Source organism: Lutra lutra, chromosome 2 (genome assembly GCF_902655055.1).
Source record: "Lutra lutra chromosome 2, mLutLut1.2, whole genome shotgun sequence".
NCBI lineage: Eukaryota > Metazoa > Chordata > Mammalia > Carnivora > Mustelidae > Lutra > Lutra lutra.
The window spans coordinates 174509559-174530615 of NC_062279.1; the positions used below are offsets into that span (position 1 = coordinate 174509559).

General features: G+C 41.0%; 1 protein-coding gene across 1 annotated transcript in view; it reads left to right on the plus strand.

Moving 5' to 3' along the window:
* The first annotated feature begins 401 nt into the window (after positions 1 to 401).
* Positions 402 to 21057, plus strand: part of KLB (klotho beta) — a 37283-nt gene continuing 16627 nt past the window's right edge. Inside the window, exons 1-2 of the mRNA XM_047719126.1 lie at positions 402 to 543; positions 2448 to 3416. Coding sequence (XP_047575082.1) covers positions 2679 to 3416 — 738 coding nt within the window. The 5' untranslated portion in view covers positions 402 to 543; positions 2448 to 2678. The remainder of the gene's footprint in view (positions 544 to 2447; positions 3417 to 21057) is intronic.

Consider the following 21057-nt stretch of genomic DNA (forward strand, 5'->3'; position numbering starts at 1 on the left):
AGTCTGGGCTGCCCCGGGAACATGGGTCAGGGAGACATATCTATATCAAATCCAACTGTCTTAGTTCCTCTCTGGCTGCCTGAGGATCAACCACCATCATGAGCGACGTGGTTACCATCCAGACCAGGAATTTCATGACCAACTGACTACTTCAGCCCGGGGGAAAACAACAGTACCTAAGACAGAAATTCAGGGAAAAACTAGCCAAAAAGTACAAAACGACACCAGATGTCACCTTTGTATTTGGATCCAGAGCCTATTAGGTGAAGGGAAGACAACTGGCTTTAGTCTGATTTATGACTTTCTGGATCACGCCTTCAAAAAGGAACCCAGATACAGACTTGGCAGGTATGAGAAGAAACAGACGTCAAGGAAACAGTGAAAGCAATGCCAGAACAAAACGAAGAGAGTCAGGGGCACTGCAAAGGCCAACGTTGGTGCCGGTCAAAGTGAGCTGGGATCAGACGCAGATGGAGCGAAGACTCTGCAGTGACTTTACCTACAGCGATCGTGTAGATGTTTCACAAGAGGATTAATCAAGAAGTAATGTGTTTAAATAAACAAGAAAGTGATTTAAATACTTTGAAATAAGTAATTTAAATAGATTTTATTTAGATTTCATTTAAGAAATAAATAATATAAAACTTCACTTACATAAGTAGATAAATATATACGTAATTTACACAAGTTTCAGTTAAATAAATAAGTAATTCAAAACAAACTAGGGAACCGGAGAGTCTTTTTTTTTTTTAAAAGATTTTATTTATTTGACAGACAGAGATCACAGTAGGCAGGGAGGCAGGCAGAGAGAGAAAGAGGAGGAAGCAGGCTCCCTGCTGAGCACAGAGCCCGATGTGGGGCTCGATCCCAGGACTCTGGGATCATGACCAGAGTCGAAGGCAGAGGCTTTAACCCACTGAGCCACCCAGGCGCCCCAAGGGAACCGGAGAGTCTTGCTAGAGCAGGTACCATGGACATGAGCTAAAGGAAGGGGGCACACATCCTGGCAAAGAATCACATATCAAGACAGAAGACGTGAGCCCTCCACATATGTCCAGCGAACTCAACGTGGTTTGTTATGGCTGATGGGACGCATTCTACATGTAGCTAACTGAAGAGGAATGAAGTTCAAGGTGTGGGCGGGAGCCAGAATATAGCATCTTTCACGCTGAATCTTAGCGTCACTTTCTGAATAATCCTTCCTTTTCTCATAGAAATAAGAATGCTCGTTGAGCCCTTATTATGGGTCAGCGTCTCTTCCAAGTGCTTTCCATGTACTAACTCACTTAATTCTCACAATCATCCATGCTGTAGATACCAGTATTATCCCTTTTCTTACATAACTCGGAAACTGGGGTGCAGAGAGGTTAAGTAACTTGTCCCCAGTCACACAGCTATATTTAAACCCACGCAGTCTGAGTCCAGAGGCTAAAACTGTTAAACACTCTACCATTCATTATTATGGGATACTTCAAATATTTAAAAGACTAAATTTTTAGAAAGTTATCTGGAGGCTATGGATTCTGGACAGTATTATCGTTCTATTCATTCTTATTCCAAAATCATGCTGTTTAAGTTGTGCTTTTTTTTTTTCATGTTTTCATATCTAAAGGTAATCTGTGCCTTCACTATTTTCTTTTTCAGGGTTTTTTCTTTTTTTAAAGATTCCATCCATTTATTGAATTGACAGAGAACAAGAGACAGCAAGAGAGGGAACACAAGCGGCAGGGGCGGGGTGGGTAGGTGGGAGAGGGAGAAGCAGGCTTCCTGCTTGAGCTGGGAGCCCGATGCAGGGCTCCATCCCAGGACGCTGGGATCACGAGCTGAGCTGAAGGCAGACCCATAATGACTAAGCCACCCAGATGCCCCTTTTAGGGTTTTTCCTTTCTTTTTTTTTTTCTTCTTTGTAATTATTTCCTATTTATTTGTCAAGTGAACTTTCACAATATTTTTGTTAAACTCCAGTTTGGGATTAGAGGATTTAGGTTGAAAGTGCATTTAAATGTATAAATTAAATGAGAAAGTATTCAGTGTTTCCATTCAGAAACTGCTATATACTGCTTCATTCATTTCTCTCAAATTTTGAATACATTTTTATAATTTTCTTAAGATAGGTAGCATTTGATAAGATTATCCTTAGATGTGTTATAATTTCTGCAGAAGTGTCATATCTTATTGTATTTCCTCATTCTGGATTATCAGCCTAGAGGAATGCTACTTATTGGTATCGCTTCTCCTGAAACATGAAATAATAAAATTACCACTCAAAAACCATGAACATCGGAAAGGTATACACTTTATTCAACAGTGTTCAAAACATTCAGAAAAGATTTGGGTCACATGAAAAGCTACAAAGAGAATATGGCATTTTTAGTCATTGTTTATCTATGTTTTAGTTACGCATTCAAACTACTGTCAGTGATGCGTTTTCATATCATTTTTCCCAGAGTAAGGCAGGAGGAAACGAGCAAATTACGTCGCTCTCCATGACCCATCCCAAGGCTCACAGTTCAAGCTAATCATTGACAGAGCTTTACAATCACAAGCTTTTACTGAAGCGTTTGATAAGACAGGCGGGCAGTGAGCAGCCAGCGAAGCCAGGCTGTGCGGCTGGATCTCCAGGGAATGAATGGATTTTCTGCAGCGCCCATGAAAGAAACATACACTACAGGAAAACAATGTGCAACCGTGGTCTGCAAAGATCTGTCATCCTGTCGGCATTTATTCTCCTACGAGCTGTTACTGGATTGTCTGGGGACGGAAGCGCTGTATGGTCTAAAACTCCTCATTTTAGCCGGGTAAATGAAAGTCAGCTGTTTCTCTATGACACTTTTCCTAAAAACTTTTTCTGGGGCGTTGGGACTGGAGCATTTCAAGTGGAAGGGAATTGGAAGACAGATGGAAAAGGACCCTCTATATGGGATCATTTCATCCAAACACACCTTAAAAATGTCAACAGCACGAATAGTTCCAGTGACAGTTACAACTTTCTGGAAAAAGATTTATCAGCCCTGGATTTTATTGGAGTTTCTTTTTATCAGTTTTCAATTTCCTGGCCAAGGCTTTTCCCTGGTGGAATAGCGGCAGTTGCCAATGCAAAAGGTGTCCAGTACTACAATGCTCTTCTCGATGCTTTAGTACTGAGAAACATTGAACCTGTAGTTACTTTATACCACTGGGATTTGCCTCTGGCGCTACAAGAAAAATATGGGGGGTGGAAAAATGAAACCATAACAGATATCTTCAATGACTATGCCACCTACTGTTTCCAGACGTTTGGGGACCGTGTCAAATACTGGATTACAATTCATAATCCGTATCTAGTCACTTGGCATGGGTACGGGACAGGTATGCATGCTCCTGGAGAGAAGGGAAACTTAGCAGCTGTCTACACTGTGGGACACAACCTAATCAAGGTACCGTACCACCTGTAAGCTGGCTTCATGTTAGAGCTTCCGAATGTAAGGGGCAGGAGTTAAAAAGAAATGCTAAGAAATATATCTTGTGTTTAAATAATTCTTTTTATTGACAACAACTCAACTCATGGTAGCCTAACTCACAAGTTCTAGCCTCTAATTTCACATTTAAGGTCGAGCTTTTTGTATCTAAGCTCTTAGTAATGTGTTAAGCCGATTATTGTCCTTAAGGGTTGTGCTTTAAAAACTTTTTTAACTCTTGGGGGTGCCGGGGTGGCTCAATGGGTTAAAGCCTCTGCCTTGGGCTCAGGTCATGATCTCAGGGTCCTGGGATCAAGCCCCACATCGGGCTCTCCGTTCAGCGGAGAGCCTGCTTCCCACTCTCTCTCGGCCTGCCTCTCTGCCTACTTGTGATCTTTGTCTGTCAATAAACAAAAATCTTTAAAAAATAAATAAATAAAAATGACCTGCAAAATTAAAAAAAAATTTTTTTAACTCTTAAAATCTACAAGTAGACTTAGAGTGTGAGAATATGAGTTTCCTTTCATTCGGTGAAAAACCAGTACTTTAGAAATCTAGTTGCTGAAACCCTTTTCTGACAATGTGTAACCATTTCAGAAATTTTTTACAGCTTGACCTTTTCCAGTCACCCTTTGTTGTTAGTATTGTTATTCTTAGTGATACTTAGCAGTAATAAGCTAAATACATGTTAACTAACTGATCCGTGTTAAACACAGGAATGGAGAAAAATGCACTTCACAGTTGGTTTTATCTGTGTTACATGGCAGAAAAGATGAGGCTAACTGTTCTAGGAGGTAAAATTACACTAGTAATATAAAAACTGGGAAGAATATTCTCCACTTGGTTTTAAAAGCTAGAGTTAATGTTGTGAGATGTTAAAGTTACTAAAGCAGTGAAAATGTAAGCAAAATAATAGCAAATATTGGTTGGATGCTTACTGTGTACCAAAGACAATATTAAGCATTCTGTATGCATTATCACAGTTAATCCTCATAATAACTTTGTGAACTAGGTCCTATTAGTATCCTCATTTTAAAGATAAGGAAACTGAAGCTTAGTGGGATTACATGAATTAATTTATAGATGACAACATAATTAAACACCAAATGTCTTTATTAAGAATGTTTTTAAAAGAGCAATATTTCAGGGATTTTAAAGTGACTTCGCCTCACACTGAAACTAATATCTAGAATTAACTTCTTGAGTCCAATAATTTCCTTGGGGAAAATAAATTACTCTGGACACTTGTCACATTTTGAAAATGAAGACAGTTTATTAGTACTGTTTCATAATGTGCTCAGAGGAGTAATTTAATTTTTGATAATATAATGTGAAATGTGTAGAAGTAGAAAAAATGTATAGGAACATAAAATTACTCCAAGGTCTAAATTTGCACATACAAAAATACCTACCCACCTTCTTTTCTTTTTGCACTTGCTAGGCTATTATACATAGGTGTTGTACTATGGTTCAGTCGCATCTGCCTTTGCCATAAACAAAATGTATTATGACTTCAAGGTCATTTACGTATCTCTGATTAGCGTTGTCTATAGAACATATGATTGATGTGAGGGTGTACTGTAATTTGGCAAGTAAGACCTTAAAGGGGAGAAAACATAGAGCTATTAACTATGAAGATTGTGCATATATAAGTTAGAAAACTGTTCCTTTTATCTAGTTCTTTAAATTATTAAAATGTATGCATTCATATATGCTACAGGCTTGTGTAGATTGAGAAACATCAGATTGTACCAGAGGGTATAAAGTGAAAAAGTTCAATTCCTCTATTCCTCTCCACCTGACAATTTCAGCCTCAAGGAAGCTACTGTTGGTGGTCTTTTATATAATCTTTTTAGAGTTAAATAGGCACATACTTGCTCATATATGTTTATTTAACCTTCTTATAAAGAAAAATGTTCTCAATTGTTGAAGTTTTCTGTTACCTGGAAAAATGTTAACAATAGGAATTTTCAGGAACAATATATTTTAGTGGTTAATTTAAAGACTTAAAAACTGGCTATTGGATAAAAAAAATACACGGGAAAAAGTTGTAACTAACCAATAGACATTGCTTTCAAACTTCACATATAAAATGCTGTATTTTCAGATGTTTTTCATTGTCCCCTAATTCAAGACAGACTCTGCCTTTAACACAAAATTCGGACTCTCCAATAGTGAAATAAATTTTATTGTTTTAAATTGAGGCATTACATTTTTTAATTATTGACTTTTCCAAATAATTCCTCCTATCTCTTTAAAATTTCTAAATCACTAGCTCAAATAAGGAGTGTAAGGGGTCCCTTGAAATCAGCCAGAAAGTGAAATATGCTTCTTAGCCCAGTGACATAGAGCTCCAGAGAGAAATCCTGCAATGGTTTGGTAGCCCGAGGTGAACTCATTTTTCCAACTTGTTCCTTCTCTGTTCTTCCTTTGACATGGAAAAGATTAATTTGATATTTTATGTTGTAATCAGGTATTTATTCCTTATTTTCCCACCTGTGACCCAGAAGCAGTATTCTTGAGGATTTGTTTTGAGTCCGAGTTCACACATTTCACTGAGTTAAAAAAAAAAAAAAAGCCTAATATAAAAATCAACTTGGGGCGCCTGGGTGGCTCAGTGGGTTAAAGCCTCTGCCTTTGGCTTGGGTCATGATCCCAGAGTCCTGGGATCGAGCCCTGCATTGGGCTCTCTGCTTAGTGGGAAGCCTGCTTCCCCCTCCCTCTCTCTATGCCTCCCTGTCTGCCTACTTGTGATCTCTGTGTGTCAAATAAATAAATAAAATCTTAAAAAAAAAAAACTCAATCAACTTTATTCCTCACCCCTCAGACACTGATAAAAGATTTCATAGTGGCTCTGGGGTCTTTCCAGTTCCAGGATAACCTTGAAAACTCCATTTCAGTCTTCAGTGTCCTGGTTTGGAGAAAACCTGAATGGCCTAGTCAGTTCCGAGACTGACCTGGACTTTAAATCCCAACTTTATTGCAGATTTGGTGATTACATTACAGTGAGTCTAAGCTTCAGGTCAAAAAAAAACAACAAAAAACAGAACTGCCATAATCATACCCACTAAGAGATGCTCCACTCTGGGTTTTGAGGAGTATTTGGAACAGAGAGAGTACATTTGTTGACTTGGCGATCTCTAAGTGTGGTAATCATGGCTTTAAATATATCTGCAATCTTGGCAACAACCTTGCCAGGTGCCTATTATTATCCTCCATGTTTTATGCACAGAGTGATTATTTCTAACATACATCCTGCCCTGCATACAATCCATTTAAGTGGCTCTCCAAAGCTTTTGGGACTAAAGTCCTGATTTTTCACCAAGATACTCAACCCACAACCCCTGGCCTCTATTCCAGGCTCCTTCCTGGCCACTCTCCCATGCCCATCACTAATGCCAGCCCATTGTACCCCATGCTAACTACTATAGTGCATGAATGGCAGTGTCTTGGTCTTACCTCATTGTTCCTCCCCCACTCAGCCTTTACTAACATTCTATCCTGTGAGGATGCCCTTTGGACTCCCTACTTGACCCATCTGATGTCCTTCAAGACTCGGTTTAGGCAGTCACCACCTCCAAGTTGTTCTTGACTTGTTGGGGTTAGTGTCCCTCCTAAGGGGTCCCATAATTAAGACGGGCTCGCTTCTGTCATAGCACTCATACCATATGCTAGTCTTCCGTCTCCCCAAGTAACCTGAGAATTCCTGGAAAGGAGAGGCTCTTCTTTGTCTTTGTGTTTCCAGCACCGAGCGCAGAATATTACATACATTACAGCATGTAATGTATGTAATATTTTTGTTGCGTCAGTAGTGTAGGATTTCTTTTTTTTTTTAAAGATTTTATTTATTTGACAGAGAGAGATCACAAGTAGGCAGAGGGGCAAGCAGAGAGAGAGAGAGGAGGAGGAGGAAGCAGGCTCCCTGCCTGGCAGTCCCGATGAGGGACTCGATCCCAGGACCCCTGAGATTGTGACCTGAGCTGAAGGCAGAGGCTTAACCCACTGAGCCACCCAGGCAGCCCTAGTGTAGGATTTCTATCTCAAATCCTGCAATTGAAAAACCAATCTCGAGTTCAAAATTCATACTTCGTTGCATTATTGCTGATTCTTGAAATATTACCCATGTTGATCTACTGGCATATTAGTCAGGACTTTTTGGTTGGGAGGGACAGGAGCCTAATTCAAGTTGGCTTAGCAAGAATGGATGATTCCCTGGCTCAGTAACCAAATCAAAGGACGAATGACCACTCAATGAGAACACTGTCAGAAGCCCTTTATCTCGCTCTCTCATGTCCTTTCCTTCTTGGGGGTTGGCATCCTTCTCTCTTCTGTAGAAGAAAGATTTCTCTCTTTCAAGTTCAGTTTTTAAAACCCTCGAGATGGATTCCAGCCTGTATGGCCCCCTTGTTCTCATCCCTCAGATCAGCAAAGCCCCAAGTTTTCACATTAGTAAAGGCAGTTAAGATGTCTGTTTTCTTTCTATTTTTAAGCCAATCAATATGCATGAAAATTTAAATTTGTAGGTCCCCCCCTCAAAAGGGAATATCTGAGAGCCCCTAAGTAAACATGCACAGAAGTTGAGGGAGATGAGTTTGCTTGTAAGAGGGGAAGTCATTCCGTTTATTACGCCACAAAATAGCTTCTATGATAGTTTTGACTTCATTGCTTTAAATTTTTATCTTTCGTAGACATGTACTGTTTACATAGTGTCAGGATTTCTCAACCTCAGGACTGTTGACACTTCGGGTCAAGTAATTCTTTTCTGTGGTGGGGTGTTCTGTGCCATGTAGAACGCTCCTTGGCCTCTCCCCACTAGAAAATAGTAACTCCCTTGTCCCCAGGCTTATGACACCAAAACTGTCTCCAGACATTGCCAAATGGCCCCAGCAAGTGGCAGGCAAAATTCCTCTCCTTTTCCTCTCCTGAAAAGCACTGATATGAACCTCTACTAGACTACTGGGCTGAAGACATGAAGCATAAATATCAAGGATTTTGAAAGAGAATTAGTATGAGGGACATAAAGTTCCCTCAATTTTAGAAAATCGTCTCAAGATTTTCACCAAAGCTGCAAGTTGTGTAGATAAAGTCTAAATTAGTTTATGTCTAGTTTGGCTTTTCACACGTTGAGAATAAAGACTGCCCCACTAGCTCATGTTGTTGGTGAAACACTTGTAAGAGCTGCCCCCAAGGGTTTCTCTCAGAGACTTACTTAGTCACGAACCGAACACCAACTGTATTTTTTGAAAGCTTGTACTTTTTCAAAAGCAAAATTCAAGGATTCAAACAAACGTAAGCAATTTTTATCCATTTTTTTAAATTTTTATTTATTTATTTGACAGAGATCACAAGTGGGCAGAGAGACAGGCAGAGAGAGAGGCAGAGAGAGAGGAAGGGAAGCAGGCTCCCGGCCAAGCAGAGAGCCCGATGCGGGGCTCGATCCCAGAACCCTGGGATCATGACCTGAGTCGAAGGCAGAGGCTCAACCCACTGAGCCACCCAGGCGCCCCAATTTTTATCCATTTTTGATGCCACAACAAAGTTTGGGTTTTTTGTACATGGCTTCATGTTGGGTTTTTTTGCTGGGTTTGGTTTTGGGGTTTTGGGTTTGTTTTGTTTTGGTTTGGTTTTGGTTTGTTAGCACATCCAAGTGCCACGTGTACCATTATTTACTAAAATGTTTTTCTTTAAACTGTTTATTTTGAAATGAAATTTTTTCCTGCAATACGTGAGGCCAGTCAAATACCCTTAAAATAAGCATGTAACATTTAACAAAAAATTTCATCTTCGTTACACCTAAAGTGATGACTTTGCACAAAGTGCACAAAGAGGGGGATGTATCAGACTTGGAAAACACCACGTTAAATACATTTGGTCTTAAAACCAAACACAGTGTGCCATTTTAAAACGTGTCATAAAATGCTTTTTCTTATGTAATTAAAATAGTTTGAATAATGTAACACTATTAAATGGGAAAATGCTAACATTTATGCACATGTTATAGGAGCAACTTAATTATCCATAATTTACTTTCTGAGTATTTTCAATTTATTTAACATAAACTTTTCAATACAATTTTTAACAAAGCAGGCTTATGTAAAATAAAATATATGCCAACACTTTTTTGTATATCACACACAAATGATGAAATTATTTTTCAAATTCCTCAGGGGTTCAAGAGATTGCTTAATACTGTGAAAGAGGCTTTCAGGACAAGAAATCTTGGGAAACTGTGCTCAAGGTCAAGGCCTCACCAATGTGTTCCTGAGCCTGGGATAAAACTTGATTTATTCCCTATTTTTCTACCTCTTTGTGGAATGATGTCTTAATATTTCTTGGCATCATTCCCTCAGAGAAGCTCACACCAGGCTGGGTATGTGTTAAGTATCCAATAAATAGTTCAATTGGTTATTTTCTATTTAAGGAAGCTCTACCTTGTCTTAGAAAGGATTTAAAACTGCCGTTGAATAAAATTGAATTTCACACACACACACACACACACACACACACACACACACACACACCGGCATGGATATGGATTCTGGCATTAACACGTAGTCTTTTCAAAACAAGCAAATCAATAATGTATGCCTGTTTCTACTAAAAAATTTTACATCAAAAGACCATCCTGAAACAAGTTGCAGAATATTAAAGACACTTGAAACTGAGAAATGTGTTCATGAAGACTCACTATAGTATTCTTTCCATTTTTACACATTATGAACATTTCCACAATTAAAAGTAAAAAAAATAAATAAAAGAAGTGGGTGCCTGGGTGGCTCAGTGGGGTAAGCCTCTGCCTTGGGTTCAGGTCATGATCTCAGGGTCCTGGGATCGAGCCCCGCATCGGGTTCTCTGCTCAGCGGGGAGCCTGCTTCCTCCTCTCTCTCTCTCCACCTGCCTCTCTGCCTACTTGTGATCTCTGTCTGCCCAATAAATAAATAAATATTTTTTAAAAATTTAAAAAATAAAAGAAGTAAAGAGATTATTTTTATTTTAAAAGAAAACAATTGTCTTTATGTAGTACACTTCTTAAAGGCCCTATTACAATTCCTAACCAAAATTTAGTGTTGAAATTCAAGACACAGCAATGATGTGAAAAAGCCACCATTCACATGATTAATAGCCAAGACTTCTTTGCCAACAGGACTAGTATGCTGCAACTACTTTCTTGAACAAGAGGGCTGCAGTGTTTCACAGGTACATTTAAATAGATTAAATGTCGGGCGCCTGGGTGGCTCAGTTGGTTAAGCGACTGCCTTCAGCTCAGGTCATGATCCTGGAGTCCCGGGATTGAGTCCCACATCAGGCTCCCAGCTCCATGGGGAGTCTGCTTCTCCCTCTGACCTTCTCCTTGCTCATGCTCTCTCTCACTGTCTCTCTCTTCTCTCAAATAAATAAATAAATAAAATGTTTAAATAGATTAAATGTCATTTTTTAAACCTCTTCTGTCTGAGCCCCCACCAATAGCTGAAGACTAAGTATAATATTTTGAAGTGGAAATGTGTTTTTTTTACCCTACAATAGTTGCCAGAGCCAAAATTCAAATCTTACCCATCCAAATCCAAGCTAACAAGGTTTGATGACATGAATCAGCTACCTAGCTTCGGTGAAAAAGAACAATTTATGGTCTTGAAGCCTGTGGAAGCCACTTGCATTGATGCTGACTCACAGACATTTAACTTCACTTTGCCTATTTAAAGACCAGACCCATCCAGCGACGTGTTTCCCCCCACCCCCCCAAAAAAAAATCTATGAATAGTTTATCCCTGGGATGGCTGAGTGGCTCAGTTGACTAAGAGTCTGCCTTCAGTTCGGGTCGGGTCATGATCCCAGGGGCGGGGATCGAGCCCTGCATTGGACTCCCTGCTCAACGGGGAGCCTGTTCTTCCTCCACCTGCCACTCTCCCTGCTTGGTTCTCTCTCTCTCTCTGACAAATAAATAAATAAAATCTTTTAAAAAATTTATCCTTGACTCATACATTAACCATGATATTTCCCATGTGTCCCCAGGATTCTAGAGTTTTATTTGCTCACAAATTTAGTGTCCCATTAAAGTAATGTTCGATCCTTTCTGTGTGCCCTTGGCAAAACCATCTGAAGTTTAAATAAATGTTAACACAATTATTCTTTGAATTAGTTAATCCATAATACCTGTATTATAATCCCAACTCATCTCCCTTAAGATCTAAGACACCTCTAACAAAATATAGGAAGTAACGATCCAACAAGTTAAGACTAGCATCCTTAGAGGCATTTCTCCCATCCAAGTACTAACCAGGCCCGACCCTGCTTAGCTTCCGAGATCAGACGAGATCGGGCGCGTTCAGGGTGGTATGGCCGTAGACCTTAGAGGCATTTCTAATCAAATTTGAATAAAAAGATAAAAACTGCCTGTGGGTAAGAATTGTCAAAGGCAGATCCCATAACCAAAATACCATGGTTAGATATGAGTTCTATTTTTAAAAAAACCTATTGATAGAAGACAGTTTATTTTCTAAAATCTTCAAGAGAGCAATATTTACTTTTTCTAATCATTAAGTAGAAAAAGTCATACTTCAGTGAATGATTAACAAGAGTTTAAATAAATGTAATTATAAATGTTCAAAGAATAACATTATGATCATATTTAAACAGCTTGATTTGATATGGACACTCTCATACATGGAAAATTTGGCCCAACTATAGATCAGAAAATACTATAAACACTGAAAGCCGTTCTAGATGTGATGCAAGAAATGAACTGAGGAAAACTTTACATTTGCTGATAGAGTACAATAAGCCATTTACTTGTATATAAAAAATTAATTGCATATGAAAAATCTTACTGAGAAAACTCAACACTCATTTAGTCTATGTTCGAAGAAGAGGGAGTCATTAAGCCATTAAACATGAAAGAAGGTGGGGCGCCTGGGTGGCTCAGTGGGTTAAGCCGCTGCCTTCGGCTCAGGTCATGATCTCAGGGTCCTGGGATCGAGCCCCGCATCGGGCTCTCTGCTCGGCAGGGAGTCTGCTTCCCTCTCTCTCTCTGCCTGCCTCTCTGCCTGCTTGTGATCTCTCTGTCAAATAAATAAATAAATAAACAAAATAAATAAATAAAAAACATGAAAGAAGGATTCTGCTGCTGAAAAGTGGTAGGAAGGCGGAGAAAAGATCCGGACCTTCTAACTTCTTCACCAGGAAAGAGTGAATCACTGACGTCATTCAAATGGTTCCTGGGCGATCTTCCGGAAAATATTTGGGGGATGTCTCCCGGCTGGGGAAACCCCGATCTTTAGTACTGGGGGCAGTGTACTGATGGGTTCTTCATAGTGTCATATCTTGACCAGAGATTATGTGACTAAATCTCTAAAAAGAGGGCTGGGGTTTACTGCTATCATTCTTCTTTTATGTTATCTGTATATGTATTGCATGTCTCCTGCTTTTCCCTTTGAATATCAACATACTACTATGGAGTAAAAAGGCATCCTCCCCCCCCCCCTTTTTTTTTCTAAGATTTTATGTATTTATTTGACACAGAGAGATTACGAGCTGGGGGAGCAGGAGGCAGACCTGCTCAGCAGAAGCCTGATGCGGGGCTGGATCCCAGGACCCTGCTATCATGACCTGAGAAGAAGGCAGACACTTAACTGACTGAACCACCCAGGCGCCCCAAAAAGGCATTCTTTAATAGACAATGGAATCTAGAATAACAACATTTTTTAAAAGATTTCATTTATTGGGGCGCCTGGGTGGCTCAGGGGGTTAAAGCCTCTGCCTTCGGCTCCGGTCATGGTCCCAGTGTCCTGGGATCGAGCCCAGCATCGGGCTCTCTGCTCAGCAGGAAGCCTGCTTCCTCCTCTCTCTCTCTCTGCCTGCCTCTCTGCCTCCTTGTGATCTCTATCTGTCAAATAAATAAATAAAATCTTAAAAAAAAAAGATTTCATTTATTTATTTGACACAGAGAGAGAGATCACAAGGAGGCAGAGAGGCAGGTGGAGAGAGAGGGGGAAGCAGGCTCTCCGCTGAGCCGAGAGCCCAATGCAGGGCTCGATCCCAGGACCCTGAGATCATGACCTGAGCCGAAGGCAGAGGCTTAACCCACTGAGCCACCCAGGCACCCCTTAAAGTATTTTCATCAAGTTTTCCACCATGCTCTCCTTAGTTGTTAGTTTAGTTCTTCTTTGTATAAATATTTCTCAAACCAGCTGATGAATAAATAAGACTATTAATTCATTCTAGAGTGACATTGGTAACAGATAATTCAGCAATTGGATAAACACTGCAATTTCCAGGGGCACCTGGGTGGCTCAGTGGCTTAAGTCTCTGCCTTCAGCTCAGTTGTGATCTCAGGGTCCTGGGATCAAGCCCTGCACCAAGCTCTCTGCTCAGCAGGGAGCCTGCTTCCCCCGCTCTCTCTGCCTGCCTCTCTGCCTACTTGTGATCTCTGTCAAATAAATAAATAAAATCTTTAAAAACACACACACACAAACCACTGCAATTTCCAGAATTAAGGGCATCTATTAAAAGCCTAAAATATTTTTAAGTAATTAAGAAAAAAAATTTTTTTTAATTTATTTGAGAGAGAGAGCACGAGTAGGGGCAGAGGAGCAGAGGGAGAAGGACAAGCAGACTCCAGGGTGAGCAAAGAGTGTGATACAGGGCTTCATCCCAGGACCCCAAGATCGTGACCTGAGCCAATGAGCCAGCCAGGTACCCCTAGAATAACAATTTTTTACTTAAGTTTCTGTTTTTTCCTTTGAGATTTTTGGAACTTTAGATAAACTAAAGAGTAACAGCGTATAACAATTAAATTAGCGGACAGAAAACATTTGACTTTTTTAAACTACAAAAATAGGGACACCTGGGCAGCTCAGTGGGTAAAGTGTCTGCCTTGGGCTCAGGTCATGGTCTCAGGGTCATCAGGCTTCCTTGCTCAGTGGGGAGCCTGCTTCTCCCTCTGCCTGCCGCTCCCCCTGTTTGTGCACTCTCTCTCTCTCTGACAAATAAATAAATAAATAAATAAATAAATAAATAAATAAAATCTTAAATAAATAAATTATAAAAAGAATGCATTTTTACTGCAAAACACTCAAGCAATACAGAGAGACATAAAGTCAAAAATGAACAGTCTCCTTTTTCCTTGCTTCCCAGCCCCACACCAATGTCCAAATACTTTTCTATGTGCCTATGAACACATACATACAGTTATTTCTCTTACAAAATTTGCATCATATTCTTACATTAAGTTTTGATTATCATCTCTGATTAATTGAAATCGAAAAATATCCTGCTTTTATCCCTATCTGCCCTTCTCTTTCCTATTATTTCCTATAGTTCATCCTATTTCCCATAGTTCATCTGAAGCTAGGAGCTATCTTGTTAACGTTTTTTTTTTTTTTTTCTGAATGCCTACCAAAGTGCTCTGTATATGTTAAATAAGTATTTGTAGACTTGAATTTAAACAATTAGTCAGTGTGAATGAATGCAGAGTGAAGAGGACATCATAATAGCTGTGGATTGCAGGAAAGAGGTCAAATGATATTTTGTAACTTGCTTTTGCTGTGTGTGTAATTTCTATAAGGGAGGGAAAAAATTAAGCAGAAGGTAACACTGGTGAATTCTTGGTTTGTCTGGGTACTGCTGTGGTGTCCCAGCTGGTAAGGGTGCATGACGGTGTCATCAATGCCAGGACTCGAAGCTCAGCTCTTCCCTGAGAGTGTCGTTGGGACCCAAAAACTGTCACATGGCTTTCAGGGCATGCTGGCCCTTGTTTTGGGGCCTCTGTGTCTATGGCATAAAAGTATGCTTCGAAGGCATACAGATTAAGGTGTGTAATGTCCTAGAAATGACAGCAAATGAGGAAGCCGAAAGACTTTATTCTAATTCTAGCTTTGCTCCTGAGACCTTGGGCAAGTCACTTATGTCTTGGGCTTGGGCATCTCATCCACAAAGAGGAGATTTTTGAAGGTTGGGTCAAGTTCAAGGTCCAGGTCCAGGGCCAAGTCTCAGGTCCATCTTCTAACCCAACGTAGCAGGCAAGAGCACAGAACTTGGAGCAATAGGGTGCCTGGGTGGCTCAGTCATTAAGTGTCTGCCTTCGGCTTAGGTCATGATCCCAGGGTCCTGGGATTGAGTCCCCCATCAGGCTCCCTGCTCAGTAGGGAGCCTACTTCTCCCAGTCCTACTCCCCCTGCTTGTGTTCCCTCTTGCTGTCTTTCTTTCTCTGTCAAATAAATAAATAAAATCTTAAAAAAGTAAAAAAAAAAAAAAAAAAAAAAAAAAAAGAGGGGCGCCTGGGTGGCTCAGTGGGTTAAGGCCTCTGCCTTCAGCTCAGGTCATGATCCCAGGTCCTGGGATCGAGCCCCGCATCGGGCTCTCTGCTCAGCAGGGAGCCTGCTTCCTCCCCTCTCTCTCTCTGCCTGCCTCTCTGCCTACTTGTGATCTCTCTCTCTCTCTGTAAAATAAATAAAATCTTTTAAAAAAAGAAAAAAAGAACTTGGAGCAATACAGCATGCTGACTTGGTTTGTGAAACTGGACAGGTTATTTATTTAACCATCTTCCCCCTTGGTCTCCTCTCCTCTAAAGTAGAATGCTTAGTATACCTACCATAATTCTCTTGAACGAGGATTAAATGAGATAGTACGTGGGAAGCACTTTAGAACAGTGCCCAGCACATCGGGCACGAGATCCGTATTAGTTCTTATGACTATTTATATGATTCATTTTCTATGGTTCTGTAATTTAATCACTGTTCCGTTCTATTTGATCATGAAAGTCACTCATCTTTAAGGACCATTTCATTGTGATTTTCTCGGAAATTGTGCTGTGGGGAATGCTCTCTTCCCATCTTGGTTTTAACATTTACAACAATGTAAAGATCTGGATCCTCAGTCAAGATGGTCAAGTGTGGACGTGGTCCCTAGGGGCTCATTTAGCCTCTGACACCAGTGAGGACAATATCTAATGCCAACTTTGCTGGTTCTCAGAAAGAAGCCCAGGGAATTACACACGAATGTTCCATGCCATGCTGGGCACTTGGACAACCACATGGCTTTCTGAAAACCCCAAATTTCCTGGCAAGTCCTCCTTGACCTTTGTAGGTGATCCTGAATTTCAGACATAATAGATATCTTCTCAGCATGTGAGAGTAGGCTACAATAGCCTCATTCTATCACTCTTCAGCTCTTTTAATCAATTCTAATCAAGTACAGCAGAAATTAATTTAACATATAACTTTAAAACAGTATGTTGTGGTTCGTGTCCAATGGTCCCCAACTGCTTCAAAATTTAGAAGTGATGGGATGGGGCACCAGGGTGGCTCAGTCAGTTAAGCATCTGCCTTCGGCTCAGTTCATGATCTCAGGGTCCCAGGATTGAGTCCTGCATCAGGCTTTCTGCTCAGTGGGGCGTCTGCTTCTCCCTCTCCCTTTGCTCCTTCCCACTGCTCACGTGCTCTCTCTCTCTGTCTCTCATGCTCTCTCTCTCTCAATAAGTAAATTAAAAAAAAAAAAAAAAGAGCTGATGGGACATACAGAAAGCAGGATGGTTTGGTAAGGGATCAGAGATGCCTGGGTTCAAATACTAGCTTTCCCCATGTTCAGCCTCTGTGAATTTCAGTTTCTTTTCCAAAATGGAAAAAATGACATCTGCTTCGCAGGGGCTATGCATGACCAATATCGTCTGTCAGGTGACCAGCTAACTAGCTGATCCCTACTGGGTATTCACTCAGCAAGGATTCTATGCCAGGCTTTTCTCTAGGTTTCTCTCTGTACAATTGTGAACAAGACAGATAGTCTGCCCTCGAGAAGCTCATAGGCCAGGCACGGTTCTACAATGCGTGGGCCTGAAACATACAACCTGGGGGACCCTCTGTGAGAAAATACCTCTAAAAGTATGGACACAGGGGCGCCTGGGTGGCTCAGTGGGTTAAAGCCTCTGCCTTCGGCTCGGGTCATGATCCCGGGGTCCTGGGATCGAGCCCTACATCGGGCTCTCTGCTCAGCAGGGATCCTACTTCCTCCTCTCTGCCTGCCTGCCTACTTGTGATCTCTGTCTGTCAAATAAATAAATAAAATCTTTTAAAAAAAATGCTTCTAAATACAACCTGGCTTCCAACCCACCTAGAACATTTTATAGGGACCCACGCAAGTGAGGGATTCAAGGGAAATCTGCCTTTGTTGCCGGGCCTAAAACTAGTAGGTTTTATTTTCATTATTGGAATAATGGTGTTATTTGTAACTTCCACAGTGGCTTCTGCATTGACTGTCTTTAACCCTTCCTTCCTAAATCCTCAAGAAAAGCTGCAAGTCACTCATCCTGGACATTTTAGCTTCGATTATACTCTAAAATATGGTCCTTTTGCATGAAAAAATTACCAACAAGATCCCAATTGTTAATGTAATAATAACAGGAAGCTGAAAATACCATTCCGACCTCTGGAGAGTTGGCTCATCAGTGTTCTCCTTGGGCAAGGAAATTGAACTTTAGTTAAGCATCAATTTGCTGCTATTGATTTATTCTAAGCTCCCTTCCAATATCTGGGGAAACCCACAGAGGCTTCACTTAATTAATGAATGAGCTTTATTCTAGACCTCTTTTCCCCTCTGCATTGCCAGTTTAGACTCTGACTCAAGCATTAGTTGAATTTAGTAATAATATCATTGAAATTAGAATTCTGTAACAATGTTAAAACCATGGGTTTTTTGTTTTGTTTTGCTTTAAGATTTTATTTATTTATTTGACAGACAGAGATCACAAGTAGGCAGAGAGGCAGGCCGGGAGAGAGGAGGAAGAGGCTCCCCGCTGAGCAGAGAGCCCAATGTGGGCTGATCCCAGGACCCTGAGATTATGACCAGAGCCAAAGACAGAGGCTTAGCCCACTGAGCCACCCAGGTGCCCTGGTTGTGGAATTATAAAATAAATTTTCTTTAACAGTTTTTATTTGATTCTTTATGAAATAATTTTAACAATAATCATGTTCAGAGTTCCCATGAAGATATTTCCACCACAATGTGACTAAAATCATGCACGGATTTGGAAATTTAGCTTTTGACAAAGAATGCAGGGGGTCCTTAAATACGGACATGTATGATGTGCTAGGTTTGTTATTCCGTCTTCAACCTGTGCCCTCCACAAGCGTCCCGCCATGTCCTCCTGACCTCTACCCCCACTTACATCTTGTTTCTAAAGTTGTGCCCGCTATCTTATTTGCTTCCTATCATTCAGAGAACTTATCTGAGTCTGGTCTTCCAGAGGCATCCAAGAAAGCTGCTACATTAGAGGACAGGAGGAACAGAACGAGATATTCGGCCCCTGGCTGTCTCTCAGTGACATCAGGCCCTGATAGCTGGTTCAGAAAGAAAAAGAGGCTGACTTTCCCTTTAAGCTACTGAACCTAAAGAACAAAGGTTGAAGCTCCCTTAAATCAATCATTCCAAAGGTAGATGGCCTTGTACAAGATAGAGGGTAACCTTGAAAATCGCACAAGGACTATTGTGCAAGGTTGAAGGGCCCAGGCTGAACTCCTGCACCCCATTTTAGTTTTCCCAGTAGACCTCCTTTATGAGTGTCAGACCAAAGGACACACCTAGATATCTCTGTTCCATCAAGATCTATGCCTAACTCACTAACTCGGAGCAATACTTTTTACCTTTTTACTTGGCAAACAGGATCAAGCTATAACCCTAAGGGCCACACGAAGCCCCTCCCCCACAGTCCCCACAGAAGAGTGGAGAGCGGTCTTCAGTCCAGAGCAAAGATAACCCTAGATACCTCGATAGCCTCTGCAAATAGCAGCAAAGGTGAAAGACACACTGTGAATACGAAGGTCACCTTGGGGCATGACCACACATGTGTGCATGTAACTACATATGCGTGTCTCTGGAAAAGTTTCTTAGAAGTGATTGCAAATGTATGTTGTCTGTTGTCTACTAAGCGGTCCTCATTTCTCAAAATGCCGATGCAACCAAGATTTTATCATAGGTTACATCACTTTCATATTGTCACTGAACTAGGCACTAGAACATCTGTCTTGAAATCCCCTTCTCCATTTTTTGTTCCTAGGATGACTGATGTAATAAGCGCTTCCCGATGCCATCTCTTCCCTTTAGTGTCTGATAACATCGTATGTGCGAGGCAGCTAGTTTGTGACTTGGAATCTGGCTTGTTCAGTGCTTTACAGTTTTCACATCAGAGGGCCCAACAGCCCTGAAGAGACGTATGGATCGCTGCGGTTTTTGTGAATGAAATTACTGAGGTTAATAGGGGATTAAGGGACAGATCAGAATAGAGCTAAGAATGCCGCCTTTGGGTTCAAATGATTGCTTTTGTATCAAATCAGAAAAAAAAAAAGCAGTTTTCAAGTCTTTCTATTGGAATTCCAGCCCCAGAAAAGCCCACAAAGAGCAACTAAGACCACCTCAGGTGAAGGCTGTCCCAGACTCCCCTGTGATTCCTTCCAGAAGCTGGGAGTCAGGTGGTGGCCTGAAACTTCCCCAGAAGGAGACCATTCTTAAGTATCCTTGGGAATGTTTGGGTGCTAAATGATTCTGGGATCTTCCAGTGAAAATTGAGCAAGGACAGGTGGAACATAGGTAATACTTCAAAGCATCTGCTCCTTCAGAAAATCTTTCAGGGGGTGATTTAAATGAGCTATTTTTGCGTAAAGCAAGAAGGCATCCATCAGTCTGGGAATCCTTTCTTCCTATGTTAACACCTATCTCTCCCTATCCTAACCCAATGTATGGAACATTTTCAGTGTCCACAGGATCTATTAGGTTGTTGTTGTTGTTTTAAAGATTCCTTTATTTATCTGAGAGAGAGAGAGCACATGTCCACGCGTGTGCACAAGAGCAAGGGAGGAGCAGAGAGAAGGGGGGACAAGCAGACTCCCGGAACTGGAAGCTGGTTGGTCGTGGGGCTCCATCCCAGGAGCCCAAGATCATGACCTGAGCTGAAATCAAGCTTCCGACCCTCAACCGACTGAGCCACCCAGATGCCCCAGGATCTATTAGGTTTGAACCATTGCTCAGATTTGATGGTTTCTGGCCTACATAAAGGCATTTCAGATCATTCAACCCAATATAAAATATTTCTAATGAGCAAACAACAAGCTACGGAACAGAACAGAAAGCAGATACTGTGGGTTAAAAATAGTAAGGGTTTGTGGACACCTGGGTGGCTCAGTGGGCTAAGCCTCGGCCTTTGGCTCAGGTCATGATCTCAGGGTCCAGGGATCGAGCCCCACATGGGGCTCTGTGCTCAGCAGGGAGCCTGCTTCCCCTCTCACTCTGCCTGCCTCTTTGTCTACTTGTGATCTCTCTCTCTGTCAAATAAATAAAATTAAAAAAAAAATAATAAGGGTTTGTGCACTTGTTTTAGAAACACCAAAAAGAGGAGAAATTGCAACACCTGGGAGGAGACATCAGGAGGCAAACAAGTCTGAGGGGAAGAGATGCTGTCATACAGATAAAGGACAATCCTAAGCCTGTCCAGGTCACAAGGTGACCTTGAGCATTAACTAGCCTTGAGTCCTTAATTGTAGGCCTTGATATTTGGTCTTCCTGATACAGCTCGTGGCTCTTCACCAAACTTTTCTTTTTTTTTTTTTTTAAGATTTTATTTATTTATTTGACAGACGGA